Source organism: Hoplias malabaricus, chromosome 4, assembly GCF_029633855.1.
Source record: "Hoplias malabaricus isolate fHopMal1 chromosome 4, fHopMal1.hap1, whole genome shotgun sequence".
NCBI classification, from domain to species: Eukaryota; Metazoa; Chordata; class Actinopteri; order Characiformes; family Erythrinidae; genus Hoplias; species Hoplias malabaricus.
Genome location: NC_089803.1, coordinates 13,532,958 through 13,556,589, shown reverse-complemented (window position 1 = coordinate 13,556,589; position 23,632 = coordinate 13,532,958). Strand labels below are relative to the sequence as shown.

General features: G+C 40.7%; 2 protein-coding genes across 7 annotated transcripts in view; both read left to right on the top strand.

The window, feature by feature from the left end:
* The window catches only part of map7d1b (MAP7 domain containing 1b), a 49,163-nt gene extending 46,703 nt beyond the window's left edge, over window positions 1-2,460 (top strand). For all 4 annotated transcript variants that reach the window (XM_066667825.1, XM_066667823.1, XM_066667824.1 and 1 more), the window contains 2 exons: window positions 1,065-1,300; window positions 1,795-2,460. In XM_066667825.1, coding sequence (XP_066523922.1) covers window positions 1,065-1,300; window positions 1,795-1,805 — 247 coding nt within the window. In that variant the 3' untranslated portion in view covers window positions 1,806-2,460. The remainder of the gene's footprint in view (window positions 1-1,064; window positions 1,301-1,794) is intronic.
* Window positions 2,461-8,409: 5,949 nt separating this feature from the next.
* Window positions 8,410-23,632, top strand: part of LOC136695178 (calcium-activated chloride channel regulator 4A-like) — a 37,813-nt gene continuing 22,590 nt past the window's right edge. Inside the window, exons 1-7 of one of the 3 annotated variants that reach the window (XM_066669068.1) lie at window positions 8,416-8,486; window positions 15,758-15,825; window positions 17,479-17,582; window positions 18,911-19,045; window positions 20,097-20,247; window positions 22,644-22,752; window positions 22,871-23,033. In XM_066669068.1, coding sequence (XP_066525165.1) covers window positions 15,768-15,825; window positions 17,479-17,582; window positions 18,911-19,045; window positions 20,097-20,247; window positions 22,644-22,752; window positions 22,871-23,033 — 720 coding nt within the window. In that variant the 5' untranslated portion in view covers window positions 8,416-8,486; window positions 15,758-15,767. Of the gene's footprint in view, window positions 8,487-15,757; window positions 15,826-17,432; window positions 17,583-18,910; window positions 19,046-20,096; window positions 20,248-22,643; window positions 22,753-22,870; window positions 23,034-23,632 lie in introns of those variants that run through there. The other 2 variants (XM_066669071.1, XM_066669070.1) reach the window with 2 other exon arrangements.

The following is a 23,632-nucleotide window of genomic DNA, read 5'->3' as shown; positions in this document are numbered from 1 at the left end:
TAAATATATTGTGAATGAATATAAATGAATACAGAACAGCTCTGTGTGGAGTGAGAGTGTTTCTGGGTGTGAACCATTCTTTCTTCAGCTTAAATTTACAATTGGTTCCAACGCAGTAGAGCACTGTGACGGCTGATAATCCTCTTCTACTGGCACTTTTCCACTGCATGGAACCTACACGACTCGACTCGGCACGGCTCTTTTGCTCTTCCACTGGCCAAATCTGGTCCTGGTCCCTGGAACCGGGTACTTTTTCAGTCCTGGGGTTCCACCGGTGCTGAGTAGGTACTAAATGGTCAGGTGTAAACCCTGCAGAGCACTGATTGACCAGAGCCCTGTCAATCACCACGAAATACAGAGCTCATTCAAATCCAGCACAAACCACCGCTTGTAAAATCTCTAAAGTTACAGCAGCTTTCACGTTTATTTTTATCGGACTCACAACTGCAGCTCGTAGCCTTACCTCGAGGCGTCAAAAATTTCCAGTGAAAGCTAAACCTGCTACAAGTAAAACTGCTCTGTGGGACCTGGGGGCAGAGCACAAACAACACGCGAATAGACGATGAGTAAACAGCGCCTAACTTTACCGACGTTTACAGAAGTTCGCATGGGAGCCCTAACAGTGGAAAAGTGACAAACTTTAAGCGAGTCGAGTCGTGCAGAGCCGGACCCATGCGGTGGAGAAGCACCGTAACAGTCCAGGATGAAGCAGCTGTTCAGGAGAGACGTATTGTTGGTCCACTTCCATGTCTCTAAGAACCTTTAAACCAGAGTAAATGATGCTCTATCAGTCGTGGAGAATGAGAACTGTGTGACCTTTCCCCTGGTACCACACCTCAAGAACCCTGCAGCATGTTTTTGATTGTATCTGCCTTCATTGAAGCTGCAGGTAATGCAATGCAGTGTGATTATTGAACTAGCGCACATTGCGATGACGATCCTGAAATGATAAATTGTGCAGCCCCAGTGCAGATATTAATGGGTAACATCATTCTCAGAACAACAGTGACACAGGCATGGTAATGTTCATGGAAATAAGTGTGTGTGTGTGTGTTTCCTCTCAGCCCTGTGGCCTGGGCTTCTTCTCCGGTGGTCAATGGAGTCCAGCCCAACAGACACCACAACGGCCTCTCCTCCAATGGTGAGGCCACCGACTTTGAGGAGATCATCCAGCTGTCCAGTCACAACAGCAGCAGCAGCGCTGGGCAGGGCCAGAACCAGCCTGATCCAATCAGGGCTTTTGAAGGGGCGGAGCCCTATCTGATGAAGGCAGGACCTATGAAGCCCCAGCATGTGGCAGGTAAAAGAAGTAGCGCTGTCATTAACGATGAAGCTGGAACATGGAGGCGTTTCGTTGTTTAAACTAATTTTCTCTTTTAAAGCTTCTGTGTCTGATTTCATAAAAAGAACAAATTCAAATAAGAGTTTAGTTACATATCGTTGCTTTCAAAGAACATATCTAGAACATTTTCATGGCCATGTAGTTTACTACATCATTTGAACACAGCTGCTGTCCTTCACACTGTGTGAAATCACTCTCAATAAAATCTGTTCATTCCAGTCAGGTTTGGAAATGCCTTGCCTTGATTTGGTGGCTGTTGGAACAGTGCAGTGAGGATTTGATGGCATACAGCCACATCAAAATATCAAGCTTCAATGGTTCTGGATCACATTAGTATCTGACCTCATTCAAACGCTCACGACTGCTATCAAACCCTCCCCGAAATGTGTAGTGACAGGTCTTAGCATCTGTTCGAGCGTGTCCCCGTTAACCCTGTGTTTTCCGGTCTACAGAAGTCCTGTGAGTGGTCGTCCCCTCAGTGTGTCCAGCCTTACGCCAGCGCCGAAGCCAAGGGTGTTGAGTTTTTAATGCAGCAGCTGTGGATCCACCAGCGAAAGTGTGCCAAAACTTTACAGACTCTTTTGGAGAAATCCTCTCTGCCACCTCTGTCTGGACGCGTTCGGACGTCCACGCGGAGACGAGGATGTCCATCTTATTACCTACCGTACAAGGAAAAAAAAAAGAGTTTGCTGATAATGAAACAAACGAAGCCTAAAAGTGTTCCTGTCTTTCTCACTGCGTGTGATGGTGCAACAGTGTTGAGTTATGATCGAACCGTCACTCGGAGAGTTTTATGGTGCACCTTAAAAAAAACAACAACAACAGACTGTAAGGAGATTTAGAGAGTTTTACAGAGTGCAACTTGGACATTTATAAATATATACAATATTTGGCTATCGTTACGATCAGTAATTATTCTTGTTGTTGTTGGTGTTGTTGTTGTTCTTATGACATATTACCATTGTTCATTTAATTTCAGAAAGAAGTGAGAAAGTGTGTGTGTGTGTGTGTGTGTGAGTGTGAGTGTGTGTTGAACTCTTGAGATATTTAACGTCAGACGCAGTAGCAGAGGGTATGTAAATGTATATTTGCCTGACCTGTGGAATAAAATCTTTATGAAAGGGACCCTACGTGTGTATTTTTCTTCTTTAATCAGTTTGTTTCAGCACTAATACTAATGAATTAAAGGGGAGCTTGGGGACTTTAACTCTCACTAACTTATCTGCCCCTACATCTGTGTAGATATATCATCCCCTTAAAACTATAAGCTTCTATCTGCATTCGAAGCACTTTAAAGGTGTTGTGATTTAAAGGTTTTGCATTTCCAAGCTGATACGTGGAAGAAGTCTCTTTCAAACATCAAAATAACACACACCCTAAATGTACATCATCAAAACACTGTCACAGGACCCTTCTGTTTTTTGGAACAGGTTCAATTAAGACTCAGTCACTCACACACTCACACCTGTGGACAGTTTCACACACTCACCCAGTCACTCACACCTGTGGACAGTTTTACACACTCACCCAGTCACTCACACACACACACCTGTGGACAGTTTCACACACTTACCCAGTCATTCACACACTCACACCTGTGGACAGTTTCACACACTCACCCAGTCACTCACACACTCACACCTGTGGACAGTTTCACACACTCACCCAGTCACTCACACACTCACACCTGTGGATGGTTTCACACACTCACCCAGTCATTCACACACTCACACCTGTGGACAGTTTCACACACTCACCCAGTCACTCATACACACACCTGTGGATAGTTTCACACACTCACCCAGTCACTCACACACTCACACCTGTGGACAGTTTCACACACTTACCCAGTCACTCACACACTCACACCTGTGGACAGTTTCACACACTCACCCAGTCACTCACACACTCACACCTGTGGACAGTTTCACACACTCACCCAGTCACTCACACACTCACCTGTGGACAGTTTCACACACTCACCCAGTCACTCACACACACACACCTGTGGACAGTTTCACACACTTACCCAGTCATTCACACACTCACACCTGTGGACAGTTTCACACACTCACCCAGTCACTCACACACTCACACCTGTGGACAGTTTCACACACTCACCCAGTCACTCACACACACACACCTGTGGACAGTTTCACACACTCACCCAGTCATTCACACACTCACACCTGTGGACAGTTTCACACACTCACCCAGTCACTCACACACTCACACCTGTGGATGGTTTCACACACTCACCCAGTCATTCACACACTCACACCTGTGGACAGTTTCACACATTCACCCAGTCACTCATACACACACCTGTGGATAGTTTCACACACTCACCCAGTCACTCACACACTCACACCTGTGGACAGTTTCACACACTTACCCAGTCACTCACACACTCACACCTGTGGACAGTTTCACACACTCACCCAGTCACTCACACACTCACACCTGTGTTTCACACACTCACCCAGTCACTCACACACTCACCTGTGGACAGTTTCACACACTCACCCAGTCACTCACACACTCACACCTGTGGACGGTTTCACACACTCACCCACGCACTGGCCAGAACAAGGACCCTATGTTTAGATGGTGATCATCACATCCTGACAGCTTTTATTCATTAATGAAAGGCCAGGGACAGAATGGACTGTGTCCCCTGGGTCAGGGTCTCTGTGACCAACACTGACCCCTAGCCCCTGCATTCCTGGACAAAGAGAGTGAGTCTAAACACTGGAGGTTATTTATAGTCCTGTTGGTAGGAGCTTTCCTCAAAAGTATTCTGTCATAACATTACAACCACTTCCTTGTTTCTCCACTCACTGTCCATCTGTTGCTCTGCATACTTTCTTACCCCCTTTTCCCCGTTTTTCAGTGCTCAGGACCCCCACAGAGCAGGTGTGATGTGGTGGTGGATCATTCTCAGTGCTGCAGTGACACTGACGTGGTGGTGGTGTGTTAGTGTGTGTTGTGCTGGTGTAGAATGGATCAGACACAGCAGTGCTGCTGGAGTTTAAACCTCTCAGAGTCTGGACTGAGAACAGTCCACCGACCAAAAACACCCAGCCGACAGCGTCCTGTGTCACCGATGAAGGACTAGAGGACGACCCACACACACTGTGCAGCGACAGATGAGCTACTGTCTCTGACTCTACATCTACAAGGTGGACCAACGAGGGAGGAGTGTCTCACAGAGTGGACAGTGAGTGGACACAGGGTTTAAAAACTCCAGCAGCACTGCTGTGTCTGATCCACTCTACACCAGCACAACACACACTAACACACCACCACCACGTCAGTGTCACTGCAGCACTGAGAATGATCCACCACCACATCACACCTGCTCTGTGGGGGTCCCACAACATCAGCACTACAAACTACAGATAGGTATTGACTGTCACTGGTGTTGACTGCGCAGTGAAGCAGACGACTGCGTGAGTTCACCCTCACGTCCTCACACTGACCACTGACTTTAACGAGGGCTGTTTACCGGTGATCACTGAAGGCCACTCTTACACTCCTTTATTTGTTGTGATATCACCATGGTTGCAGTTATTAACAGAATAACACAGTGTGTGTGTGTGTCCGAGTACTTGTTTTTATACTTTTTCTAAACAAATTTGCAGTAAAACAAGAAGAACATGACATGATAATGTTAAATCTACACATACAACATATACACAGGACATAGATTTATAACACCACTTATGTTTCCAATTAGATTACTGACTGATTGATTGATTGATTGATTGATCAAATCAAATTTATTTCTATAGCGCTTTTTACCACTGATGTTGTCACAAAGCAGCTTCACAGAATTCCAGTAAGACAAAGATTTGACATGAAATGTAAAAATCCCCAAGTGAGTGAGGCCAGGAGCGACAGTGGCAAGGAAAAACTCCCCCAGCTGAGGAAGAAACCTTGGGAGGAACCAAGGCTCACAAGGGGTGACCCATCCTCCTCTGGTCAATCTACTGGTGATGATAGTTAGTAGTCCATGAGAACTTCAGTGTAGGGGCAGCTTCAAGTCACCTGGTGGTTGCTGGAGAGTGGGCAGCTGGTCTGAAGCGTGGAGGAGGGTCTCGACAGTCATCCATCAGTGTCCAGACAGACAGGTGGGCAGTCGTTTACTCGGAAAAAGCTAAAGGTATAGAATTAGTTTTGAACTGTTTGGTGTTTGTAAAGCAGAAAATGTGAACGTTTACAGAGTGTGGCTAATGACTCGGGCAGATCTGACCATGACAGCTTTAACTAAAAGGAGAGAACCAGAAGGACACACAGACACGGGAGCATCCTGAAACACTGGCATCCCTTCGTTCCACCGATTGATTGATTCAGTAGTTTCTCCTAACCTCTTCATCCTGTTCAGGGCTGCTCTGGATCCAGATTCAGTAGCGGTTGGTATGATATCGGATTATGAAATCTAACTTTATACTGGATTACCGTATCATTTATTACATCAGATTATGATATTAGCTCTTGACCCCTGTGTGTTCTGTCAATTAGATTCTTTTTTGTGTTTACAATTAAAACACAGGATTCTTTTCTTTTCTTTTTCTGTAACTGAAGTAAAATAAAACCCTAAAACACCTGGATCTCCTGCTCACAACGTTAAATAGAGTTAAGTAAATGCCTTTGGTTTTTAGAAATATGATATTGGTTTATAACATCGGATTATGACGTGGACTTCCATTTGAAATGTATCCTTGTAAACAGGATGAAGCATTTAGGTTTGTACTGTTTTCTTGACAGAATACCCACACAGTGTCATGCCCTCATCCTGTCGTGTCTGTTTTCCCCGCCATGTGCTATCTTAGCACATGGCTCTATTTGTTATTGTCCATGTCTCTGCCCTTGTCCCGCCTCCTTGTCCGTCCTCCTCGTTATCTGTCTCAGGTGTGTCTTGTCTGTGTCATGTATTTAAGTTCCCTTGTCTCACTTCTTGTTTGTCAGTCATTCGTTTCTTTCCTCTAGTTATGTTCCTCTTCCAATGTCTGTCTCAGTCGTTTCTTGTGTCATGTAATTAAGTCTGTCTGTCTTGTTTGCTCTAGCCCTCTGTGTTTAGTTTCAGATTTAGCACTGTGTCTATGTTTAGCGTTAGCTATCAGTGTTTATTTAGCTTTCTAGGTCTTAGTGAAGTATCTCTGTCTAGGTCTTTAGTCTGTCTGTCTTTCCCGTTTGCTATAGTTCTCCGTTTTAGGTTTAGTCTGTCTAGCTCTTTGTATTTTAGTTTAGCCTGCTTAGCTACCATTGTCTGTTTGTTACCTCCCTGTGTGTTGCCTTTCTGTTAAAGTCTTGTTGTTTTGTTATAGTCTTTTGTTAATAAAGTATGTGTTTTAGCGTGTGCGTCCACCTCTGTCAGCCCGCCAGCCGTGATTCCTGACACAGTGTATGTGGGGAGAAGGTGTAGCGAGTTTCCAGATGGTGAGTGTCATACCAAGACAAAAATAAAGACAACAAAACATTTGCTGCTATGAGGCCATTTCCCCTAGACCCCTCTAACCAGCTGTTGGCATTGAGCATATCTCAGAGGGCCAGTCCTTTGTAGTTGAGTATTCTTCTTTATCTGTACTCTGTGGTTTGTTCTTCCCCTCTGTATTTGAATTGGCAGCTCACGGGAACTGGATTCACTGGGGTGTGTAGTTCCTGGAGAACGAGGCTTCTGTCCCTGGACAGAGGTGTGGGTGTACCATTATTTACATTTATGGCATTTGGTAGACGCTGATATCGAGACGGACGTTAAAGATGGAGGCCACAGTGGCGCTAATAACCCTGCCCATTGGGTTTTATGGGGGGTGTGTGTCGGGGCTTCATAGGAACTGCTCTCTATATCCCACCCCCACTGGTTGTCATGGAAACCAGTCAAACACCACAATGCAGACAGCAGCAGAGCTTCATTCACGTCAGTGGGGCATTTGTGACTACAGTAAACTGCAGACAGTATCCCGTTTAACATTAGCATTCTCCTCCAAGCGTGGTGAGGTCCAGCGACTCTCTGGCTTGTGTCACACATTTCGGAGGAAGCATGTGCTGTCGTCTTCTCCCTCTCAGCCTGGAAACACTGTGAGATTCGGGAATATCTATAAAATTGTACGGAGATACCTTTAAATCAATGGAAATAACCAACAGTGAAGAGTCACCCATTCCCTTAGAGATGGAGGGCAGTTTATTAAAATTACGTTTACAGAATATGTGTCACATCTAAGCCTCAAGACTACAGGTCCCAGGAGCTCCTGGGAGCTCACGTGGGCAGGAGCGGCAGTTCAGTATCCAATCGGAGATGGAGCGATCGTTCTCCGTCACCTGAATACTGAATTGCTTGCACCTGTCGGGGTCTACTTATTTGGCATGCTCTCGGTTACTCCTTTGCGAAGTATTGTTTTGTGACTAGTCTCATCCTTTACCAAGCATTCGTCGTGTTATCAGTTTTTGACCAAAGTTTTGTCTTTCTGATTCCTCTTAGCTATTGCCCCTTTTGTACCTTTGCAGCAGATGATCCCTGTGTCTTCGTCTCAGCCTGTGGATAACCACTGTGTGAGTGTAGGAGTGGGTCGTGCTGGAGCTTGGGTACTGCATACTATTTATGTATGCACCTCATTCAAATGCGCATGATGTACACATAGAAATATGCAGTTCTCCTCAGGGCACTTCATGTTTGAAGTATCCAGTGCACCCTATACACCTGTATACACTTCATGTACTGTATAATCACCACAGTAATGAAGTGACCAAATATAACAGGACTCTCTGGACGAGTACGAGGCACTCATTTGTCGAGTAGTGTAACAGTGTTCTCACAGTACACTGGCGCTCCATCCAGTGCATCCAGTGTTCTGTTTGGGATCCAGGACTAATCCCCCAACATCATCAACTGACCTCGCTTACGCTCTCATGGCTGAATGCCATCAAATCCTCACACCACTGCTCTAACATCTACAGTAAAGCCTTCTCAGACAGAGCGGAAGCTATTCCTGACGTGAGGAGAGACCCAGATTCATATCAGACCATCTACACCACCCCAACCCCCACATTCTCTCAAAACAGGAAGGGCGAAAGGGCTTTGAAATTGTAGCAGGGCGTCTTCTCTGAGCTTTTGTTTTCATTTTCTCCCTCACTCTGCACTAAGGTAAGAGGCTGGTTCTCTGTCATTACCCTCCTCACCTCAGAGAAACCTGGGGGCTCACTTTAAACTGACTCGTGAAGAACTAGCATCCGTGGAAAAGCAGCTTCTTAAGCACGAGTGAGGTTTACCAGTGACGTATGTGGATAGTAACCGAGTGTGTAGCACTGTGAGTCTCTGATTGTTCAGGCCGGAGCTCATATTACACAGTGAGAGCGCAGCGGTGTCTCACTTATCTGTTTTTTGTTGCATTACTAAGTTCCTGAGAGTTTTATTCACTACCTCTCAAGTTCACTAAATGGCCACTCAGTGACGCACATATCACTCATGCGGCCTTGGATTTGGTGTTTATACACAGCCCTCATTTGCAGAAGTCCACTCAAGTGCCATCAATCCATGGCAAACCGTAAAGTTCACTGGTCGTCTGTAAGTCATTCACAGGAACACACACACCACACTCAAAGCTTGTACGCTGTAGACTTACACATGCATTTACCACTTACCATTTTAATGAAAGGGCTGGGCCTAGCCACGCTGTGAGAGACTTGATCAATGAGTGTTAAATGCAGATCTGGCTCAGCATCCATTTTGTTACGGTACTTGGTCTTGATATTTTTGGCCAGAAAACAAAGTTTTTCACCAGTTTTGTACGACTTACCGGCTTTTGCAATACACAAGTGATATTTCTTGGGATTTGGAAACTGGGGTGACAATATTTGTTATTGTAGATGTGCACTGCTTTAGACCTTTAAGCTGATATTTGCCCACATGTTTTTTTTTTCAGTTTGTTTGTTTGTTTTTTTATGCAATACACAAATCTCTTTTATATAAACAGAATTATGAAATATCTGAAACTGGGCGGCACGGTGGTTCAGCAGGTAGTGTCGCAGTCACACAGCTCCAAGGACCTGGAGGTTGTGGGTTCGTGTCCCACTCCAGGTTACTGTCTGTGAGGAGTTAGGTGTGTTCTCCCTGTGTCCATGTGGGATTCCTCCGGGTGCTCCCATTTCCTCCCACAAAAGACAAAACAGTCCAAAAACACACATTGGTAGGTGGCTCGGCGACTCAAAACTGTCCATAGGTGTGAGTGAATGTATATGTGTCGCCCTGTGAAGGACTGGCGCCCTCTCCAGGGTGTGTTCCTACCTTGCGCCCAGTGATTCCAAGTAGGCTCTGGACTCACTGTGACCCTGAACTGGATAAAGGTTACAGACAATGAATGAAACAGAGTCTGTCATTTACATTTAGATTTACAATTATCCACTAATTCCCTTTTCCAGTGAATGTAGTAAATGTTCAGATGTTGTCTGATGTAAAACCTCTGGATTTTTCCCATGACACCAATGGTACACATAACACAGTTTGAGAACCACTGATAAAGCAAACTGGTTCTAGCCCAGGTGTGCCCCACATCCCGCATTGTCATGGCCCCTTTGCCAAAAGGATGGATGCCCCTGGAATGGTCCATCCACATAAATACAAGATCAGGGCCAGGTGTGGCCAGAGGTCAATGTTTTGGCCACTTTTGGTTCACATCCACTTTTGCCACAATCAGCACAGCTCTACCTTTGCCCAAAGTGATGTATGATCAGCAGTGCGTTTAAAGTACAGGGGCCCACTTTAGAAGACTAGAGTAGCAACAATAGACAGAGGCTTTGTTTGAGTACGTAGTGGCCGGGTAAAACACAAATTGGCCCCTTCACAGCAAAAAGCAAAAAATAAAAGGTTACCTCTGCACTGTATCTCTTCCAGTACCCTTTACTCTCTTGGTTGTAGGATTCAGCCTTTGTTCATGCAGTCATCTACACAGGGTCTTGGGCATCCGACATCCAATACCGCCGGTAGAGATGAAACTCTGCAGGTCACTAACTAGAAAATTCAATCAGCCAATGGAACTGGATGGTTACGTTCATGCATTTAGTAGAGAAATAAGGGCCAACTGAGCTAGTCAACTTAAAGTCTCTTTTAGCAGTGTTCCCACTAACATTAGCAGCCTGAGCTAGCCTACTGTAGAGTACATAAAACAGCAGCCTGACCTAGCATATTATTGGCTCACCAAAGAGAAAGAGACTAAAACTAGTAGAAAGGTATACAGTAATCCCTCGCTACTTCGCGGTTCATCTTTCGGTGATTTTTTTTTTAAATCTAGGAAAACCATGAAAGAAGTATTTTTTTTTATTATTTATATGTATTAGACTAAGCCTGTAGGTGACAAAAGATATCATTTACAAGTATTTCTTACATACATTACATATATTGTTCATGTCCACATCCGAGTAAAATTTACTTACGCTAAATCACAGCTTAGGAATGACTCTATTAAAGAAACTGGTAGGATATCGCATGTAGTTCCAGCTGAAAAACATTATAGAATGACTGTTTAATGTAAAGGGTGGGTTGTTAACAGTAACAGGGAGGGTTTTAAAAGTCCAAATACTCGTTAAATACATAAAAAAATATCTTTCCTCTACTTCGCAGAAATTCGTTTTTTTGCAGGTAGTCTTGGAATGCATCCCCCATGAAAAACGAGGAATTACTGTATAACCAGATTAACAAAACACACTGAATTCACTGAAACATGTATCAGAATATCTACACCATTTTTAAATAAAAATATATAAAATTAACTGTTCGTTTTTTAACCGGGCTACATCTATATAATAAACCTGGCTTGACAAATACACAAACATAAAACCAGACAAGAAAACAATGCCTCAAATACAGCTAACAGAAGCAGCATTAAATAATTTCAATTCAATTAAAAAAATTCAATTAAATTGAATTATTTTGCTTTTTGTCAATAGAAACTTTTTTTATTTTTTTTTACTAAACCTGATACCCATTTCATGGTTGTTTCTACAAGTGTATTGGCTATGACTCTAGAAGTGTATAAAGCTGTTTGGGTTAAAAGGTTTGTTTTGTCAGGGGAAAAAACAGTTTAATTTAAAGCACAGGTGGAACGGAACCTCAGACTAAGAACCTGCGGAATAAAGACTTATTCAGATTCGTTACCGGTTCACTGCAGCTTTGTCCTGACGGAGCAGATGCCATCGCCAGCAAAGTGCTGGGAAACTAAAGTGTGGCTGTGGAACTACGCTCTGACAGAGTTTATAGCTCTTTTACTGCAAAAGGTACCAAATGTTGTCTAAAAGAGCTCACTATAAAAGACTTTGACACTAAAGTCAATGTTTTACAGTGAATATTGCATATAATGTGAATGTTCATTGATATTTCTCATAGTCAACAAAGAGGAAGGTTCTCCGCCTTCATTGCTATGCAGTCAGTCATTAAACCACGCCCCTCTCCGCTGATGTCCCACCTCCCACACTAGATCAGGGCCAAAAATCTGAAACTGAAAAACAAGGATCTGAAAGTGAAAATAAGATCTGTGACTGAAAAAAGATATGAAACTTAAAAAAGTACAGTAAAATACATGTAGGATACATCAGAGTACAGTGGAGTACAGGTAGGTACATGTTGTATCGTAGTGATTAATTCACTTAACAACAAAAAAACAGAGGGAGGCTTGAGTTCAGGTTCTCGCACTGGTTCTTTTCCTGAGGTTGTTTTTTTTGTGTAAAACTGCAATACTCTAGAATGGATGAAGGAACATCACCTCCAATTGAATTTATCCAAAACTGAACTACTGGTCCTCCCAGGCAAACAAGCTATTCTCCTCAACATCAGCATCAAGCTAGAGTCCCTATCAGTGGCTCCCACCAAGGTTGTAAGAAACCTGGGTGTCATGGTTGATGACCAGCTGACCTTCGCAGATCACGTTACCGCTGTAGCTCGATCGTGCCGCTTCTCCCTATTCAACATAAGGAAGATTAGGCCATACCTAACTCAACATGCAACACAGCTCCTTGTTCAGATGTTAGTAATCTCCCGTCTTGACTATTGCAACGCCCTTCTGACAGGTCTTCTGGCCTGTGCTGTGAGACCGCTACAGATGATCCAGAATGCTGCAGCACGCCTGGTCTTCAACCAACCAAAAAGAGCACATGTCATGCCCCTATTAGTTGAGCTGCATTGGCTACCCTTAGCTGCTCGCATCAAATTTAAATCACTAATGATGACCTTCAGAGTATTCACTGGTTCTGTTCCCGGCTACCTCAATAGACTCTTAAAACCATATGTTAGTGCCCGCCCTCTCCGTTCCTCGAAGGATCGCCAACTAACACGGCCAACCCCTCGTACAGGTCAGTCGAGGCTATTCTCATCTCTGGTACCACGCTGGTGGAACAGAGCAACAGAAACTCTCTCCGCATTCAAGAAATCCTTGAAAATTCATTCTTTCTTTAATGCACTTATTACTTCCTGCATATTGCACTTAATGTAAGGTAATTTGTATAAATTGTGCTGTAGTTTGAATGTTAGATCCTCTTTTGTAAGTCGCTTTGGATAAAAGTGTCTGCCAAATGCATAAATGTAAATGTAAATAGAACTACAATTGCCTTGTACAGGACAGAATGCCATAAGGGTCAAAATGCATGAACAATACACATGTTCCTTCCCCTTTACTTTGAATGCCACCACTAATACAAATATTCCCTAGTTTTATTTATTTTAACTAAATACAGTCCAAGTACTGAACACTAGGGAAAGAGGGTTGACTACCTCAGTTCCTGGGCTGAACCCTGGGGATTATTCTGCCCCAATGGTGTGGGTTAGCCACTAGACTAAATATTCAGTCTCTCAGGTGGCCGTCTGGCTCTAGAGGGATAAGGACGTCCAGTATGCTGTAATTTTGTGCCAGAACACTCTCACCTTGACTGAAAACTTGGTGCTTTGCTTTGCCATGCCTATCCACTTGAGTTCTCTGTTGTGACTGTACCACTTGTCTTGTGCTTGGTGGTCTCAGGAGGTCCAATCTAGTACGAAGCTGTCGGTTAAACATGGCAAATGCCGGAGTTACCTTTGTAATGGCATATGTGGTGTTTCTGTATGCCAACAGGAATGTGTTAAGTGGATGGTTAAGAGAACCATTGCCTCGAGCTTGTTTCATCGTCTGGACAAATGTCTCAGCAAACCCATTTGTTGCTGCGTGACAGGGTGCTGATCATATGTGCTTGATTCTGGAAAGTCCCATGGATGTAGAGGGGCTAATTGTGGCACATTTCTCTGTTTCTGGCAAGTTACACAAGTCTTTGCTTTCTTCTCAATTGCTGCATATAGCCACCAAAAGTAGCTGCGAGCAATCTCTTTCATTCTCACAACTCCACAGTGTCCTGAGTGAAGTTATTCTAGCATCTGGCATCTCAGTGATGGTGGTATTACCACTCGAATACCCCACAGCAAACAACCAGCTTGAACTGTGAGCTCATTTCTTCTCAACAGATAAGGCTTTAGACTTTCTGTCATCTCTCCCCTTCTCCCACAAGAGACAATGTCCAGCACTTCGGACAGGACAGGGTCAGTTCGTGTGCAGTTTCGCACTTCGGCTGAAGTCACTGGAGCATCAACAATTGCTTTGAATTTTGATGGGGCCTTGTGAAGACCAGTGCTGTCCATTACATGGCCAAGGTACTCTACTGATGGGCAGAAGAACTCACATTTATCTTCTCTGACCCAAAGACCATAGTCCTGCAGCCTCTGAAGAGCAGCATCAAGATTTCTGAGATGGTCACTATCGTCTTTGCCTGTGATCAGAAGATCATCAAGGTAGCATTGTACACCCATCAGCCCACTGAGGATCTGATCCATTGTTCGTAGAAACAATGATGGAGCCTAGGTAATACCAAATGGAAGCCTTCGGTACCTATAGAGTCCCTTGTGTGTTACAATAGTCAGTAACTCTTGTGAGTCTGGATCTACATGCATCTGTAAGTAAGCTTGGCAAAAATCTATCTTGCTAAATTTCTGGCCCCGAGAAAGATTAGCGAAAAGATTATCAATCAAGGGAGGTGGATATCATTCAGCAGCCAGGACTTGTTTTGTTCACCTTGGGTTTTTGTTTTTCACTGTGCACTTTTTGTACTTGCACAGATCCACTTAGCTGTTGAGCTTGTGGATGGATGTGCTCACTTCAATTGCCCTCTCTATTGTTAAGTTGCTCTCTGTCAAAAGACGCTTCTGAATTGTCTCACTGCACAAGCCACAAACTAACCTGTCTCTTAGTTTCTTGTATTGTAGCGATTAATACACTTAACAACAAATAAACAGAGGGAGGCTTGAGTTCAGGTTCTCACACTGGTTCTTTTACTGAGGTTTGTTTTATTTTGTAAAACTACAATACCCTAGCATAGAACTACAATTGCCTTGTAAATGACAGGATGCCATAAGGGTCAAAATGCATGAAGAATACACAACAGTACATGTACGTTTTTAAATCTTTAACATTTGCAATATGAACAGATATATGTGAGGATGGTTTGCTCGTTTCCTTGCAATTGTCTGTTTTATCACACATTGCCACTAATTTGTGCCTTCTCTGCAATGTTTTATGTGTATACACACAGGTTTTACTTAAATGTACAATCCTTTTTACACCAAGTTTATAAGGGGATACAGATAATGAATGAATCCTAGTGAGATGTTGCTCACACACATTACAGACACATTTCTATGCATACACAACCTTTATTAATGAGATCCCTGGTCTCACTAAACAAAACCAGACAATGCAGGACCTGCATCAGGGAAAAAGGTGAGTGATTGAGGGTCAGGGCAGCTGAACTGAGTATAAGTGCAGGCCTGTAGCACTATGTCTAGCTGGTCAACTCACAATGCTTAAATTAGTAAGTCATGTATATTTCACCAGTCTCTGTGGTAACAGACTGAAGCAGAAGTGATATTATTTCCTGCACGTACTTCCCTGTCATATTTAATTTCCTTTATATGTTCGCAAACCAGATAAATATCACATTATGAAAAGACATGAGCAGAAGTTATACAAATTAAACATTATGACCCTGTCTGGGATCCATTGTGTCAGAAACAGTATAAAAGCCAAAAAAATGAAGTGTGATGCGCTGTCACAGTTTAAAAGAACAATCACTTATTTTCCCTTTCATTTCCATGTTAAAACATTAAGTGATTTTATTGCCCCTTCCAGGGACTGAATATAAATATCACCCACCTCTAGTTTGATGTAATATTTCTGTGAAACTTATGTCGTATGAAGTTCATGATACCACAGGGATCCTGGATATATGTTTATGACTAAAAGAATAGATAATTTACAATGATTAAAATAACAGATAGTGTGTTTTAAGGCATTCTGCACAAAAGTATCTGAAATGTTCATATACATTTTATTTCTGTATGTTGCTTAGGTGAAAAAGGATGCCAAGGAGTGTGTGGAAAGTTTGTTATTGCATAAAGAATATTCAAGTTCACTATGGTATTTATATAAACATTTTATTTTTATGGCTTTTTTATACAGTCCATCCTTCTGCTGGCAAATATTCATGCTCACCCTAAAAAAATAAATAAATAATAAATAAACTGAACAAATTATTTATATAGTATTACATAGTATTTTAAAACTTATTTCTATATTTAAGTTATTTATTCTAGTATTTTAAGTGACCCTTTTTGTTTTGTATTCTTAAATCATGAGTGAAGACTGCCATCTAACCTCGAAATAGATAGAATTATTCCAGTCCACTGTAAATGCTGTAAGAACTTGTATGGGGCAAATCTAATCTTGAAAAGGCAGCCTTTTATGACATTTACCGTGTTTCCCCGATAGTAAGACACCCCCGATAGTAAGACGCAGTGTGGGTTTTAGGGGGGTCGGCTAATGTAAGACGTACCCCGAAAGTAAGACATAGTAAACTGTACGTTGGAAAAATATAAGCCATAGTACCGGTACCTTTTGCTGCATTAACTGCGGGATGCGGACGGTTAAAGCGGGATGAGCGGAGGGATGTGGAGGCCGCGGGAGCAGCAGTAATGTTGTCCGTGGTCCAACACGCAGCCTCAGTGCCCTCATGTGCAGCCGCTGGTGGCCGCTCTGATTGGCATGGCCATGGTTGTCATGGAATAAATCTGTTTTATCTTCCAGTATAACATATTCAAACTGTTCGTTCTTACCGTTTTTCATTGTTTTACATGTTATACATGGAAATACCGTCATGATACGGTTGTAACAAGACATTCTTGGCACTTGCTTTTATAAAACTGTTTTATGGTGAATACCATACTGTTCAGGTTGTTAATAAATGTTGATTTTATGGTTAAAACAAAAATCGACATTTTTTACCAATATAAGACATACCCCGAAAGTAAGACATAGTGGGACTTTTGGGGGTAAAAAGAATGTATGACACTGTCTTACTTTCGGGGAAACACGGTATTATATCAGCAGTGGTTATGATTAAACATGATATAAATTTATTAAAAATAAGTAATGTATTTGTGTTTCTTTTTTTCCCTCCTGTACCATATTTTAATCACCAATATTTTACATATAGTTCATTATTTGGCAATTTATCAAGCAATTGCATGTCATTAATCCTCTACGGTAATAATATACATAAATGCTAAAGAACCAGTCATTTATTTTTACCTTCACAGAATAGAAAATATATTTGAAAGTGAGTTGCAATCCCTAAACCAGCCAGTTGCTTTGTCCTTAGATCAGGTGCCATACAAGTTAGAACATTTAGCAACAACTACAATTGAGGAGGAAAAAAAAACAAAAAACAAAAAAACATAAACATCTCAAAACTATTTCCAAAGGGTATGTAAAATGTATCCAGCAAACACACTTAAATGGCAATATCTATGAAAATTCCCACGTGACTGTCTATCCAGTGTAGTTCAATGATGGACTGAAGTCATGATTTGAATAATGTTGGATAATTTCCAGATGAGAAAATGCCTTAGATTTCAACAACCAATATTGACTGCAAGAGATTTCCTCCTTATGACACTTTAGAGGAGGAGGAGTTGTGTGCTTTATATAAAAGAGTTACTGTCTGGGCTTATTTCAGTTTTGTAGCCATGGCCAAAATATTTACATTGGTGTTGCTGCTCCTCAATACACTAGGGATGATTTCAGGAATCAGACTGGACGGAAATGGATACACTGACATTGTTATAGCCATCAATCCAGCTGTGCCTGAAAATGAAGCCCTTATCGATCAAATTAAGGTAATTATTAACATACATACCAGTAACATTATACATATCGTACTGAAGATAAAATATTTTAATATAATATTTAACTACTTTTAATATGTTTGAAAAATGTCTGTGGTTCATTAAATCTATGTTCATTTAAAAAATATTAGGCAAAGTGTCAACTTAAATAATTTAAACTACTCTTTTAAATAGTTGTTTTAAAATTATGGCAGAGCTTAGTTAAATACATAGAGACATAGCCCGCCAGTCAAAAGTTTGTACACACCCATAATGTGATCTTCAAAATGTTGGGATTTTTTTTCTCTAACAAGCTCAAGCATCTTAATATATTCTTCTTCTTTCAACTACTCCCTCCCGTCAAAGGTCGCCACAGCAGATCAACCGTGATCTGCAACATTGATCAGGCACAGTTTTTATGCCGGATGCCCTTCCTGATACAAGCTCATGCATCTTAATATTAATAGCTTTAATTCCGAAGTGGTATTAATTAAAAAGAAAATCATAATATAATTTAGACATTTTTCAGCTGGTTTTCAGGTAGATTACAAAGCAATCAACAGATATAGTTAATAACACTACTGCCCTCTGCCAAATTAGGCTAAATGCCATAAATGTAATATGTAAAGTGGGTAGTTAATCTAATGTGACTCCTAATGAAGCTGAGGCAATAAAGCATTACCAAACAACAATAGGATTATTGTCAAGAATCTTAATATTTGTTAAAAAAATTAAAGTGCACAAGTTCAGCAGAAGCACATGAGCCTAAAAATAGCATGCTTAGTGTTAGGTATGGGCTACAGACCGATTCCAAAAAAATTAGAATATCATGGAAAAGTTGATTAATTTTCATAATTCCATTCAAAAAGTTAAACTTTAATAGATTATAGATTCAGGGCCCACAATTTAAATGATTTCAAGTATTTAGTTGTTTATTTTCACATAATTTTGGCTTCCAACACATAAAACAGGATTTTAAAAAAGTGCAGAAATCATCCCAAATTTTGCAGGGCATCAATGTTTTATATACACAATGCCATAGAAGAAACATGTTTGGTTCCATAAAGCACCATGTTAGTTTAGCAACCTTCTAAAGTTTCTAAAATGCAGTAGCATATCATGTGACTTGGAGGAACAAAATCCTAGCCTTTATTATTCCAGTGTTGTTAGCTCTGTTTGATGGAGTACTGGATGATCTGTTTATTATAAAAAATCAACTACAGACTCGGTTAAACAATTAATCTGTAATAAAAGTTGTTGGGATTTTTTTGCAGATAATGATAGTGATTACACTTACTGACTACAATGATTTCTGATTATTGGTTATTTTCTTTACCCAGGGAATGATTACTAATGGATCAGAATATCTGCTTCAAGCCTTGGACAAGAAAGTGTACATCAAGGAAGTGAAAATATTAGTGCCACCTAATTGGAGAGGGACATATGAAAGAGCAAGGAGAGAAACTTATGATAAGGTATGACAGGTGCTCCATTTTTCTTGACATATACACATAGCACAGGGTGCAGTGGGACACAGTCTCTGCCTAAAATCCTCACACACCAGTGAGTCTTGCTGATCACAAGGTCACCAACCGAGGGAGAGTGAGAGAGAGTTTGCACTTCCTCCAAACATGCAAAGCCAACCCATTGTTTCTTTTCAAACAGCTGATAATGCAACATCAATTAACCAGTTAATGCGCTGGAGAGATAGGGGAATGGGGGTTTGTAGTTAGACCACAGTGGAACATTGGATATTTTGGAAAACTGAGTAGAACAGTACGGCAAGAATGCCAGTCTACCACAAACATTCTCAAGTAACTCCTTACACGTTAAATGTGGCTAAACATGTTGAAATAACCGAAAGTATAAAAATAAACAGTTCAAAAAGCAGCATTCAAATGAGAATGCTCAACAAATAAACAAATGCTTTTTTTTTTTTTTTGAAAACTATCAATGTGGTGGTACCCTCAAGAGTACATAGTGTGTACTTTTCATTAGGGAATATATTCTATTATAATTTAAGATTTTTAAATTGTGTTGAATTCATATGGCCCATTTCACTTTCAGGACTGATATTTTGTTTATTATTATTTTACACAGGCCTTTGTTCATAAACTCTCAAAAACATGGAAAGAGTTTGTATACATTCACAAGGGGTGTTGCAGCAGTTTTGTATTTTCATCCTTCTTTTTGGCTTATGCTCTCTCGCTGGCACACAATGCTGCTGCACTGACACTGAACTGGAGAACTCTATGTAGGCAAGCATTAGAAAAAAGTAACAGATTTCTCATAATATAATGGAGTAAAAATTATGATATTTAGTATTGAAATGTAGTGAAGTCAACGCCCTCCAATACATACCCATCGCACAAACAGTACTGCATTATAACTAACAACAACATTTAAGGCATTAAGGTCTTCAGGAATTTGCTATCAAATAAACAAGCTAATAAGCTAAGCACCTAAAACTCTTAGTGATTTTTTTAAATATAATAATATTGTGTGTTTTATGTGTTTCCATTATAGGCCAACATAATCATCGATTACCCAAACCCAGCATTTGGTAATGACCCTTACACTAAACAGCTAAAAGGTTGCGGAGAAGAAAGTGACTACATTCACTTGACGCAAGAATTCCTCTTGAATGACACTCTTGTTAAAGTATATGGGCCTAGAGGTAAGAGCTTAAAGAATCAGAGAATCAATCTAGAATTAGCTAAAATAATCATTATTAATGAATTATGCTCATTGACCCGCCGTACGTTCTTGGCTCTGAAATTGAATCTGAACTAGAAGGAATAATTCCGTACAAGAAAATTGCACACACAAACAAATAACCAAGGATTGGTTTTATCACACAACTGGTTTATTAATAATAATATCAAATAATGAATATTGATTATACATTCATATAATGAAATGGATTACAGCGATACATGAGGGAACAGGGAGGTTAATATATGAGGAAATTTCTCTATGATAATTACCCTAGATTCTACAAACCGGATTCCAAAAAGGTTGGGACACTAAACAAATTGTGAATAAAAACTGAATGTAATGATGTGGAGGTGCCAATATCTAATATTTTATTCAGAATAGAACACAAATCACAGATCAAAAGTTTAAACTGAGAGAATGTATAATTTTAAGGGAAAAATATGTTGTTTCAAAATTTCATGGCGTCAACAAATCCCAAAAAAGTTGGGACAAGGCCATTTTTTACCACAGTGTGGCATCCCCCCTTCTTCATACAACACTCAACAGACGTCTGGGGACAGAGGAGACCAGTTTCTCAAGTTTAGAAATAGGAATGCTCTCCCATTCATGTCTAATACAGGCCTCTAACTGTTCAATCGTCTTGGGCCTTCTTTGTCGCACCTTCCTCTTTATGATGCACCAAATGTTCTCTATAGGTGAAAGATCTGGACTGCAGGCTGCCAAATATGTTGTTCTAGAACCTGAATATAGTTATCTGCATTAATGGTGCCTTTCCAGACATGCAAGCTGCCCATGCCACAAGCACTCACACGCAGTTTGGGTATTTAAAATCAAATCTCAGAAAGTCAAATTTCTTATTAGAAATTAATACACATTCGTCATATCACACTACATATCCCCCCCCCCACTTTTTTTGGTTTGATATTCTCCCTCAGAAAACATCGGACCACAATATGGAGATGAATGGTGATGGTAAGGTCAGTGGAGACATTCATTCATACACTCAGGGTTGATATCTTTCTGGGATCATTTAATATGGGAAGAAACCTTTATTGGACTTGATCCAATATGCTGGTATGAGTGTTCAACTTACTTTTAAAATGTCTGTTAACTAGGAAATATTATTGTTATCAAAAGAAATTTTCTGGGGTAGTTGCAAATGGGGTATGCAAATACTTAAAAAAAATACTGGATAAGCAGGGTGTTCCTCTATAGTTAAGCTAACTACTAAGCATTGAATATGAGCGTTGTCACCTTAGATTACTGTAGAAACAAAGAAAAATAAGTTTTCCATAAGAAAAAAACATTAAAACAGTACTTTGTGCTGACTGCGTCACCCCCCTTTTGAATAGTTTTTCGTGGCTTAATGAATGAGCTGTGCATAGCGACGGACAGCAATTCACAAGCTAGAGTGGAATACAATGCTTAAAGTAGAAATTAGAATTTTTACTTCTAGATTGATATACCATGGATTACTTTATCAGGCGGACGCATCGTAAGTACAGAAGAAAGTTTGTTTGTTTTTTTGTTTTTGTATTTATATACTTGGTTGTGGAAGCTGACAATTAATATCATTAATAGTATTCTGGGTGTCTGCTTCTCTTTTATGACAAGTGTGCTGTTGTTCCCTACAAGTCCCATGGGAATTTGGTGAGGTTCCATCTGGGTGTGAGGAACCCATTTGAAGTCAGCGCTTTGCTGATCTTTATTCACATTCCTGGATAAATGGTGGGGGGAAGATTTAGGACCCTGTGTGGGTCTGACCCATGTGGCAGGAGCTTATGAACTTGTTTCTCACTTTTCATGGACTTTGGGGCCAGGTTAATTGAGTTGTACTTTTGCAACTTGTCCCCCCTTTTCAGCCTTTCACAGAACACATTTTGGTCATAACCATTTTTGCATCCCCTTTTTGCTCTGTTGTGTGTTGTATGTATTTTGCTGGACTATGTGATGTCTTATTTTAATCCCTTTTTGTTCTGCACTTGGGAATTGAATGTGATCAAAATCACATTAGATGTTTTTTGTGGTTACCCTGGTTTGTCAGGTCTTTTAATTTATCTCTTTCTGGAGGCCATTTGGGATTTGAATGGGTGTTAGGAATGTGTGCCTAATGTGTGCTAACTAATCACATTCATCCCTACCTGTTGGCTGGTAACCAATAAAAGCAGCACTGCCTTCAGAACCATTTTGAGTAGTGATATTGCACACAAGCTTAACCAAAAGTTTTAAAGTGCCTAATAGATATCCAAAATGCAAGTTCAGCATAGTCAAGATGGAAAGGAAATTCCAAATATATACAAGAATGAAGTCACAGACTCATGATCTCTTCTGTTTTTATATGTATTCTGTTCTCAGGAAGGGTTTTTGTGCATCAATGGGCTCACCTCAGATGGGGAGTATTTGATGAATATAATGAGAATGAGCCATTCTACTTTTCATCTACCAAAGAGATACAACCTACAAGGTCATATCAGCTTCTTACATTAGAATTCCTCATGAAAAAAGCAGTTATCAGATGTTTTATAACATTGATATATTTAAACATATTTAGGAATAAATTCTTGTGTTACCTTTTACTTCAGATGTTCAGGAGAGATAACTGGCCAGAGGTATAAACTGATGAATGGAGATACTTTGTCTTGCCGTGAAGATGAAAATGGCTTACCCACTAAGGAATGCCAGTTCTTTCCAGACAAAAATCAAAAAACAAATGCATCAATAATGTTTATGCAAAGCTTGGACTCTGTAAGTGTTTATATATATATATATATATATATATATATATATATATATATATATATATATATATATATATATATATATATATATATATATATTCAAGTGTTTATTTATTTTCGTTGATGATTACAGCTTAAAGCCAATGAAAACCCATAAGTCGTTATCTCAGAAAATTAGAATAAACAACATAAAACTGCAAATGTTTCCTAAGCCTTTTAAATGGTCCCTTGCTCTGGTTCAGTAAGCTACACAATCAAGTGTAAGACTGCTGATGGGACAGATGTCCAGAAGGCATTCACTGAAGTTATGTCATAACATAATTTTGGAAGTAGGACCACACCCAAACTCCTCCTCTCAGCCCTATATATACCCTGCAAATTCACGTCATTTCCGTGTCAGACAAACTCGCTTCATTTAGTTCAGGAGACAGATCTCGACTCGACTGCTTCACTATGTCAGCTCACTCCTCCGCGCTGGGTCATTCCTGCTGATCCCCATATTCGGAGCCGTGTTCAGCCATTATCAAACCCACCGAGCCTCCTGTTTTAAAACTTGCTATGGGACTGCCGGTATCTGAAGTTGTGTATGGCCGTTGTTGTGTCTGC